Below are 10,831 nucleotides of genomic sequence, written 5' to 3' on the forward strand. Positions count from 1 at the left end.
CCTAATGTCCGCTTGTCTTCTTCTAAGGGTTTGCGTGTGCACGTTGCGTACAGGTGTGCGTGCAATCTGGCGCGCGTGCGTGCATGCATGCGTGCGTGCGTGTGTGATCTGTAGCCTAATTATATTTAAAAATACACACAGTGACGCTAATTTGCTCTCTAGCATGAAGTAGTATTTTGATCCCACCATTAGTGTTCTGAATGATGGATGTGTACTCCCCCAAACTGTTGGGCCAGATTACTTTGATTTCATTGTATAATTTATATTGAATGTAATTCTCCTAATCTTGACAATACAGTCTCACCATTCTGTTGATCTAGATAAAACCAGCTCTGTGTCAATTAATACTTAGTTACCATCACGGCGGAATCAACCAAAGATGTGTTGAATGAGATGAAGTCATTGGGGTAAATTCTGAGGCTTTTGTCACACTCCGCCATCTGGTGGTCTTGGACGATAATACACGTTGAACCGCTAGTAGACGATGGCCCAGTGTCACATAAAGGGATTGAGGCCTCTAGTGGACAAAAGCATGTTTTAGCATGAGCAGCACCGCACCCACTGTTAACTCACAATAACATCCGTCACCAGCGGTGTTTCTCAGCCCTGCTCCTGGGCGCCGCCCTGCCCTGCATGTTTTCGATCTCTGCCTGCTCATTCAAATGATCAGCTCATCATTAAGTCCTTCATGAGCTACATCAGGTATGCCAGGGCAGCGCTGAGAAACACTGGGCTACGTAGCAAGCGTCACATTTATTTCAGGTTGCTTGCCAACTAATAGAAATTGCAGAAAATAATTGATAAGTAGAAAATAGATTTCCTCAATGGCCCTTAAGTGCTCACGTTTCCCATAGAAACCATGTAAGGAAGCATCCTCTATGCATCTTTGTTGCCCAAACACATAATAGGTGACTTATAAAGCTTTATTCTGCAACAGACATACAAATAAAGTATATAAGCAACTTGTGCAGACAAAACACCCTCTTCATTGTTATTACCCTCATAATGACACTAAATCTCAAACTGTGAAGGGGAGATAATTACAGCGAACCTAAAACATAATAATGATGTTAACATAGCCACATATTCATAAAAAAATTATATTTTAAAACATTTGTTTATATGACCCACCCAACTGTAATATTGAGTCAGGAAAATCTATAGAGATACACAGTGCATTTTTATAGCAACAAGCATAAACAGTGCAATATAAAGTGCAAACATAATAAAGGGACATTACCAAATGTTTTGCCCTCAACAGTGACAAAGATTCACTACCCTGCTGAGACCAAGAGTTCTCTAGCAAAGAGTGTGATCAAATGGCCCTCTGCCATTTCGATCCAATGCCCCAGAGTGAACCTCCTGGCCCAGAGCTGCAAAATGAGGCCCTTGCCTGATACCCAGCTACCACCTGACCCTAATCAAGCCTCGTCAGGGGAATCATAAAAGGGCCAAGAAGAACAGCTCAGGAAAGGAGTGTGATGCCGGATCTTGCGGCGGTGCGGACCCTGCCAAGAAGGTGCAGAGGAAAACCGAGGAGAAGTTGCTGAGGTTGCAGAGGCTTTGCCTGCCTGCACCCATACTCCGGAACGGCCACTGTGAAGCTGCCTGGAGGGAAGCCGCCATGTTCATGTTAATCTCCCACGTTCTACGTGGAAGCCATCGAAGAACATTCTAGCACATGTAGCAACAGGGATCTGTGAAATCCCCATTGGGCATTTAGTCTGTCTGCAAAACCGGCCCATAATCTGTAAATTTAACTGTCAGGTATCAACCAAGGAAATTAAATATGGTATTAATGAACTATAAGTACATATACAGGTGCATCTCAAACATTTAGAATAATGTGGAAAAGTACATTTTTTACTGTAATTCAAATCAAAATGTACTTTCATCTGAAGAGAGATGTGACACTTGTAGCCTATTTCCTGGAAACGTGTTTGTGTGGTGGCTCTTGATGCACTGACTCCAGCCTCAGTCCACTCCTTGTGAAGCTCCCCCAAGCTCTTGAATCGTCTCTGCTTGACAATCCTCTCAAGGCTGCGGTCCTCCCTGTTGCTTGTGCACAGTTTCCCTTCCAGTCAACTTTCCATGAATATGCTTTGATACAGAACTATGTGAACAGCCAGCCCTTTCAGCAATGACCTTCTGTGGCTTACCCTCCTCGTGGAGGGTGTCAACGAGTGTCTTCTGGACAACTGTCAAGTCAGTAGTCTTCCCCATGATTCGGGGTGTGTACAAACAACAAATGGAGTTAATTCGCCGATTAGAGCTCTTTTCAGGTCGACATTTCTGTATAACATTTATATTCTAATATTTTGATACGAAATGTTTCACTTTGTATAATTAATCTAGAATATATGAAGGTGTCACTTTAACTTATCCACAATATATATATATTTTTTTAGATGCAGCTATATGTCGTTACTGGCACTGAGTGGGTAGGGAATCCCTGTAATGCTTTGGTAGACAGAAAATGAATTAATAAATTGATGAAACATTTAATATCATGCTAAGAAAACTGAGAAACAAGGTGTTGTAATGGTCTAAAATAAGGTTTAGCAAGAACGCACTTGAACAGTGGTCATTGTTTGTCTTGAAAATCTCTCAGAACCATTCAAATGAGACAACAGCATTCGGATTTCATCTGAAACTAGTTGTGCCCAGAATACATTTGTGCCACTTTCTTCAGAGGCATTTCTGTGAAATAGGTCTTGACTAGACACAAAAGGGAACACCTCGTGTCCTTAAGAGACCTTCATGTACTCACTGGAATACATTTCATTAGCCACAATACATTCTTATAGATGGAATCCAAGGCTTTCCTTATGGAACGGTTTACTTCCTCAATGCATCTATACGATGTGGCCAGTCCATATCAGTACAGGACTCAGGCATTTACAATATATGTACTAGTCTGATAGGCAATGTGTCATAATGGTTTTCAGGAGTAAACATTTACAACATGATTTTGCAAGCTCACTATTTATTTCCAAAATTGTTTTGGTTACATCCTTTGAATCAGAAGAGAAAACCCTCTCGTATTAAGATTTCACTGCAAAGAATGTATAATTTGTCACACCACATTCAACAAACCCTTGATAAATGAAATCAAATGTGTGTGGGGGGTGCAGTAACTAACCCACCTATTTGAGGGACATTCTAAAATATTTGTTAAAAGGGAAAAAAATGGACATCAGGGTAAAAACAACCTACACATTATTGTGTAACATTCAACAGCAGAAACGTACAAAGCATCCAGTGAATATCCGGATGTGTCTCTGCATAGTAAGCAGAGAAAGTAGCCATTTTAAACACCCTCACAGAAACAAATGACTGGCGCTCAAATATTGACTTTGGCCCAGCCTGCGTAGGGCTGTAAGGGATGAACATTGGACTGACCTGGGGGGGTCAAAGCTAGCCGACCGACCATATTAACAAAGCATTACTCACTGATCTGGATGCGTCGGCACGCCCCCTTTCATGTCAGAGTTTAGCTTTATAAACTGCTCTGAGAGCAGATTTAGTCCAGTGCCTGTGGTTTTCACTGTCAGAGGAGTATTGGAGCTATAAAGATCTGGGATTAACTCAGCTGGGCTCAATACCACATTACTAGTGTTATTCAGATAGACAGGGACAGTTGAATGGAGATACTGGTGAGAGTGACATGCCTTTACCCAGTAAACTGTGTGAGACCAAAACAGACACTTCAGTGTTAGACTAGAAATCGTCAAAGCAAAATAGGAAATTGAAAAACATACCAAATGAAAAAAATAAAAAGCCTGATACTGCTCAAATGCCTTGTGTGAATTAACTGGCTTTGTGCCGTTACAACTTTATAACCCACCCCTTACTGTTACAGGTGCTCATCTCACGTGTAATATATACTGACACATTTACAGGTTCCTTAACCCACGGACATTCTAATAAAAACTTAGTCAAACAAACACACAAACGTTAAGGTGTCACAAGAATCTTAAAAATGTATCAAAAATAAAAAAAAGTCACAGGGGAACCACATTTGTTTGCTTTTCTTATTGGCTGTGTTGTGCTTGGGGGTTGCGGAGCAGCGGAGGTGACAGGGAGAGCAGAAAGAAGGGACACAGAACTTTATGTTTCCACTGGAAGTCAGGCTGGCTGGGGGTCTGGGGTGAATGATCACACTGGTCTCAGTGGGGCTGTTCATTCTGGATGTCCATGGGCGTGGCCTCCGGTTGTTTCTCCACAGGAACAGCGGGGTCAGAGGTCGCTGTAGAGCTCATACCATCAAAGTCACCCGGAGACGCCGCTGGGTTAATCTTGACCTGTAGGACCAGACACCCATTTTGAAGACATAACTGAAGTGCGTTTTGACGAAGTGATTCTAAGTTCAGACTCGTTTTTATCAGCCATTACCTTTAAAGTCTCTACTTTCTCCTCGAACGACTTAAAGGTGGGAGTGTTCCTGTGGAGAGAGGGACAGGTGACGAGGAGTGATTTGAACAAGACCAACATACGGCATCTAAATGCAGTTCACTACTCCAGCCTCACGATTGTCCTAATTATTTTACAATTTCTGAATTGTACGTCATACGTCTGATTAACCACTTTCTCAATATTTCAGATTGTATAACTTATATAATTTAACATAAAATCTTATTGAACTGTGCTCAAATACACTCCATGAACACTCAACAGTAGAATAAGTCATTTGCTTTGCAAAGTGTGCAAACTACCAGTTTCACTAGTGGCTGTTTCAAAAGTAAATACCAGACTGCGGACACTGTGGTTTTTGATGACTTCACAAGACATAGCCCAAGTTTCCAGTCTGGCCGTCATCAACAGCTCGTGTTTAATGCACAAAGCAATAATCGGTTTTGTGGCATCGGGTCATTACACAGGCTCTTGGTCAGCGGTACCCGGTCCCACATGTTTTAGCCCGTATCGGATCGGTACACCCCTGACCCAGGGTGTGAGAATATATTAATACAAGGATAAGGACTATTACAGAGCCATCTGACTGCCTGTGGCAGCAGCAGGAGTCCCTCTAGACCAGCTCATGGGGGAGTGGAAGGTTCCAGACTGGCTTGGTTCCCCCTTACCTCATCACAGGCATGCTAGCGGAGTGCTGGAGGGAGCGTATGCTATCCGACAGCATTAAAGCAAAAGGAGAGAGGGGGGGGTTAACGAAGGTCGAGAAGTCAGCCATTCTTAGTGTGGAGGTAGAGTCATACGTATCCATGTCATATTCCTTCCATTCACCCTATAGTTCATTCATTCATTCATTCATTCATTCATTCAATGTCCCCAGTTAAAGTGATGAGAGACTGTAAGAGCGTGCTAACATGGAAACATGCGGTTACTGCCGTTGCGTGTGAAAACATAGGCCTACATAGACAATCATGCAATGACGGGGAGCACTGGAATGAATCCTAGCCGAGCTCACACCATTCCAATGACTGCAGCACAAGAACACCCATGTATTACAGACAGAGAAGACAGTCACCACCACCGCTAGCAGACACAGGCTAACGTTAGCAGACAACGCTAGCCTACACAGGCAAACACTAACAGACGCAGGCTAACACCTAGCTAGTAATGGGTGCCGAGGCATCCAAAATGATTTTGTATGGCCTGACTGACTGATAGCACTAAGGGGACCATCTTACCCAAAGGAATTAGAAAGAGACTGCAATCTGTAAAAGCCAGGTATTGTGTTAAAGACGTGTACAATAACAAGACATAAGATATTATTACGTAACGATCCCCTGCAACAAGCATAGACCTCTAGTGTCATTCTAATACGGTCTAAATAACAACACTTAGTATTAAGAGTACAGGGACGTTAGTAGTAAACATGTCCACCATTCATTCCAATGTGTCTCACTGGTGATGAAGACAACAGGGCTTCGGCAGGGAGAGTGGGGTGAGTGGAGCGCTTCCCTCATGGTTATAACAGAGTCTTTCCCTGGGTCCAAAATGGCACCCTACTCACTACATAGACCCCTGTCATAAGTAGTGCACCCTACTCACTACATAGACCCCTGTCATAAGTAGTGCACCCTACTCACTACATAGACCCCTGTCATAAGTAGTGCACCACATACGTAGGAATAGGGTGCCTTCTGAGATAGAGGCTACGCGCGAGCCTCACCTGACGTCCTCCAGCTTCCTGGTGATGGCTGAGCCCATGGTGGTGAAGGCGGCTGTGGCCTTCTGACCGGCCACCGACAGGCCCTCAGACGTCTTCTTAAACCTTCATGGGGAGGGGGGAGGGAGGTGAGAAAAGAGGGAGAGGTGGATGACAGAAGTATGGTAGACATTCCTCCTCTGATTACTCAGCAAGTTAGAGTAGAACAGTGTCACATACGCTGTAGAGGTGGTGACCTCCTGCCAGCTCTTGCTGATATTCTGTTTGAGCTCGTTGAGTGGAGTGATGCCCAGCTTCCTCTTGATGTCTGCCATCTGCTTCTCCTTAGACGCCAGCACCTGAGATAGAGTCACAATCTCATCCTCCACCTGAGAAAAAATTTAACAAATAAATAAATAAACAGACAAACTGAGTGCTGAAGAGATCTGAAGTTCTGGGAGAAAAATAGTGGGCCTTCGCAGAGTCTATAGTCTGATCCTGGAATTACGGTTTGCCAGAAGAACACATTTGCCCACTAAGCCAAAGCCTAGGCATTCGTTCTGTGACAAAACTCAATAAGTAACTGTGGTTACCTTGAGTAGCTGCTCTCGTAGCTCCTCCTGTTCCTCCTCTGTCATGGGGGGGACGGATGGAGACACTGACGTCACGGCATCCTCCCCCACCTCGGGGACAGACTCCGCCCTAACAGCACCTGGAAGTAAGCAAGATGTCCTCAGACTAAAAACGATCGTGACAGGACAGTTAGTGGGACCCATGTAACCCTCATCTCGCCGTCTGGAGGATGAGGAGGTCACAGATACCGGCCAGACAGATCCTCCACAGGCCTTGAATGATGGGAGCTGAGGGAGGAGCTGGATTGAGAGATGATCCTTTGAAGACAGACAACTGCTCAATGGCAGGTACCTGGGCTCACACACATTGTGTGTGTTCTCACCAACACTCGGATGTGTGACAGTGAGCTTCACACAGGCCAGTCAGTCCGGGCTTCACCCTGGAGGGAAAATGACTAACCAACAGAAGAACTTTCTGGATGGAGCCCGAAGATTGGACAGCAGGGAAGAAAAAATGAGAGCAGGCTCCAGACGTTGTCAATAAACAAGCTGTGAGGAAAAGTCTGGAACTGGACAGAACTCAATTGAATTAACTATGGTACAGTGAATATCCCAGGCTGCTGCTAAACTGTCCTAACATTCCCTAACTGGAGAATTCTGGTGTGTCTCTGTTCAGTGTGAATCATGGGTTCAATATTTGGATCTACTGACTGGTCGCTTATCAGGGTTAGATGACTGTATGCAGTGGTAACCGCACATTATCTGACTAAACATTACAGTTTTCTTGCCTGCCTCTACATGTATTTGACATTTACCTTCTGATAAACGACTTATACATTTTAAGTCATTTAGCAGACACTTATCCAGAGCGACTACAGTGGTACAGTGTATACATCTGGGTACTGGCCGTCCAAGGGAATCGAAACTGGAGAATGAATGCCACCTAAAACCCAGTCACAATATTTTTTTTGCCCAGACCATATAAGCATCCTATAGGTGTTAGGTTTGTATGAATGGTTCTCCACTTTTTGCATGTACATTAATGAACAATTCCAAACATGCACCAGAGTTTTTACAACACCGGGCAAGACAATGCAGGAACACTGAGGACTGGTCTCAAGGGGAATTATTATGGACAAGTAGAGGCAGGCTCTGCATTGTTGCTCAAAGTAGCATCAATCAAACAAATATAATTATATTTCTAAGGCCTGACTTGTGTGTAGACCTGTGCTGATTAAAATACACAACACATATTTAATACCATTTCCCCTTTGACCTCCAACACTCCAGTCTCCAGCTCTCGTTGTCCTCTTTGTTTTCCTCTAGATGACGAGGCCCTGTGGGGTTTCAGGTGTCCGTACTACTGACACAGTGACTGGTCTAACCTACCGCATTGTCCCGGACCACCAGGGTTTCTGTTATGACCCAGAGTAATGTGGATCTGTGCGGACCCCGGGGACACACAAACTGAACTAAAATGTGTACCGTTGGGGCTACCGGAGGACTGGAGTTGGGAGACAATGACACACCCCAACTGGCGATGTGGGTCATTGTATTCCAAAGTATCAGGTCAGGAAACCGGTTCTGTTGGCTCACTTCTTGTTCTCCCACTGCTCGTTGATGCATTGTTGCAGCATAGCCTAGATGTAATCAAGCAACTGGTCTGTGTTGGGTACAGTGGAACAGTGGTACCAACCAGGTTATTGTGAGTTTTACATTTTCCCCCCTCAAAGAGTTCAGTTTGTTTTTCAACTCAATTGTTCATGTTATAGGTGTCATTCACATTAAAAGTGGAAAACGTTCTGTCTTCATCTCTGGCATTTTAACAGAGGTGTGTAGACTTTATATACACAGTATGTAGGGCAGTGCTCCAACACTATCTCCTAACGAGAGTATAAACCAGTTTTCAATCCCTATCACCTAACAAGAATACAGGCCAGTATTCTGCAACCCTACCCCCAACAATTTCTGGGCAGTGAAATTATTACACTAAAACATTGTGTGCATGTACAACAGTGTATTAAACCATTATAAGCATAATCATTATTGGAAAAACAAAACTCCTGTAATGAGTCTCTATAAAACAAGGGAATAGTATAATAATGGCCAGGTAGCATCAATTATTACTTATTATAAGAAGCCACAATAGTCTTTACATTGTTAATATTACTTAACTGTCATTTGCACTGTAATTTTATTTCAGTAGCCAGTGTATGCTAATTACAGGGTATTGCTTTAAGCAAGCTGTACAACTAAGGATTGCCAGCATTGTTAAAGAGTAACTATGTAACTATTTGTTATTCTCAGACAAATATTTGTTTAAAGGGCTTTTCCTGTGATACTTTATAGATTATTTCCCATGGCTTGTCAGAGCTTAACCCCCAGCAGATGACCAAACCCCAGCAGTCTATGCAGTTTGCAGTCACTGCGGATCATGTTGCAGAATCCTCCTTATGACAGCAAGTGATAATACAGCCTAGAATTGAAACCACTGCTCTGTTCAGATCCATAGACTAACTTACTTAAATTGTTTGGGCCTATGCTATTTATTTAGCACTACATTAGATTCATTAAGCAGTAATAAAATAAAGACAGCACTCCGCTTGAATGTTTTTAGGGAGAATTTGTTTAACAGCCTTATGAATATATTATAATAGTAATTTGTAAGTGATTCCAGCAGGGGCACAGGCATTTGATTAAATGTTGGGATGGTTGTATGGACAGACTGCCTGTGTCAGCTGGAAATTGTAAATGACAACACTGTAGTACAACTGAAAGAAATGAGCTTTGAAACTAAGAACTCCCAATCGCCCAGGAAGGGGTGGAGTCACTCCAATCAAAGATGTCAGCCCTGCTCGTCTTGTCATCTGTTACAGAAAGCCTCATCTTATTCAACACGTCAGGATGTGCCAGCAACAGAGCACTAAAACCAAGACATACAGACAATCCTGTTCTCCTGTCAGTATCATAGTACAAACCCAAACACATTGACTCCCCACACACACTCTGTCTCTAGTTACCTTTGGCTCTGACCGTCCCCTGTGGTGAGCCTGGTGGTGTTACGTTGAAGCTGGGAGACAGATAGAGGTATCGGGTATTCACCCCCTGTTCAAAGTCAAATGGGGACTTGTATTCCTGCTCCAAAGGGTCCATGTCTGTTTTCTGGGTGTAGCTTGCTCCAGGCTAGGTGTAGCCTGCCGCAGGCTGGGTGTAGTTTGCCGCAGGCTGGGTGTAGCTTGCCGCAGGCTGGGTGGCTCCAGGCTGGGTGGCTCCAGGCTAGGCTAGGTGGCTGGCTAGCTTGCCGGTTTCCAACCACAGCAGCTCACAGGCCACTGTGGATGTTGCAGCTGATTGCCTGCATGTGACAGGGCGCGTGCCACTGGGCCAGTTTCCTCACTAGTCTGATTGTCCTCAGTGGGTTGGGTCGAAGCACAATCGTGCGCGTCTCATGCCAGCATGTTTGTGTGTGTTGTGTGTATATGTGTGCGCGTGTCTTATGTCAGCGTGTTTGGGTGTGTTATGGCCCGACACACACAGCTCTAGCCCAGGCTAGCCTCCTAGCCTGTCCGTCCGTCCGTCGCCTGGGTCCTTCTGTCGGCGGCAGACTCACATGACAGGCAGCTTGCCCGGCAGCGTCACCACACCCCTTCAGTGGTGTTAATGAGTTACCTCTTCCCAACACGGAAATCCCCCAGTCCCACCCTGTCCCTGGGTGGCCACACTCCTCTGAATAATCCCAAAAGGTCAGAGGCGGATTCCTGCCGACTCCCACACACCCACAGTCTCCTGTTCTGCACAAACAGGAGGATTTGTTTAAAGGAGAACCCAGACGGAAGGCATGCTGGCGTTTATGGCATGCAGGAGGTCCTCTGTGTTGATCAAACCAGCATGCAGGTCTGGTCCTCTCCCTGTCTCCTCCCTCTGGAGGGCCACCTCCCCGCCTCATCCATCTTGTCATCTTAGGGAAAAGCGGGTTCCATTTGTTAGCTGGACATGTGACGCACCCAGAGCCAGGATAGGGCAGGCCTGTGAGATGGAAGCAGGCGTAATCTGCAGTGTCCCAGATTAATGTGAGCCACTAATCCAGTTCAGACTGTCATACTTGGAGCACTGCACAGCTACAGAGGGAAGAGTAGAAGCCTCGCCGTTT

General features: G+C 44.7%; 1 protein-coding gene across 3 annotated transcripts; it reads right to left on the reverse strand.

Moving 5' to 3' along the window:
* Window positions 1-2,966: 2,966 nt before the first annotated feature.
* tpd52 (tumor protein D52) lies at window positions 2,967-10,621 on the reverse strand. Of its 3 annotated transcripts, XM_010873384.5 has the most exons (8): window positions 9,702-10,621; window positions 6,703-6,821; window positions 6,350-6,498; window positions 6,134-6,235; window positions 5,649-5,675; window positions 5,082-5,123; window positions 4,396-4,444; window positions 2,967-4,304 (listed from the first exon to the last, which is right to left on the reverse strand). In XM_010873384.5, exons 1-8 carry the CDS (start codon window positions 9,832-9,834, stop codon window positions 4,170-4,172), a joined length of 756 nt encoding a protein of 251 aa, XP_010871686.1. In that variant the 5' UTR covers window positions 9,835-10,621; the 3' UTR covers window positions 2,967-4,169. The 3 variants fall into 3 exon arrangements, with proteins under 3 accessions (XP_010871686.1, XP_034150669.1, XP_019905975.1); XM_034294778.1 differs by lacking the exon at window positions 5,649-5,675 and having other exon boundaries at window positions 9,702-10,617; XM_020050416.3 differs by lacking the exons at window positions 5,082-5,123; window positions 5,649-5,675 and having other exon boundaries at window positions 9,702-10,603.
* Between the last annotated feature and the right edge of the window lie 210 nt (window positions 10,622-10,831).

Source organism: Esox lucius, chromosome 10, assembly GCF_011004845.1.
Source record: "Esox lucius isolate fEsoLuc1 chromosome 10, fEsoLuc1.pri, whole genome shotgun sequence".
Classification (NCBI taxonomy): domain Eukaryota; kingdom Metazoa; phylum Chordata; class Actinopteri; order Esociformes; family Esocidae; genus Esox; species Esox lucius.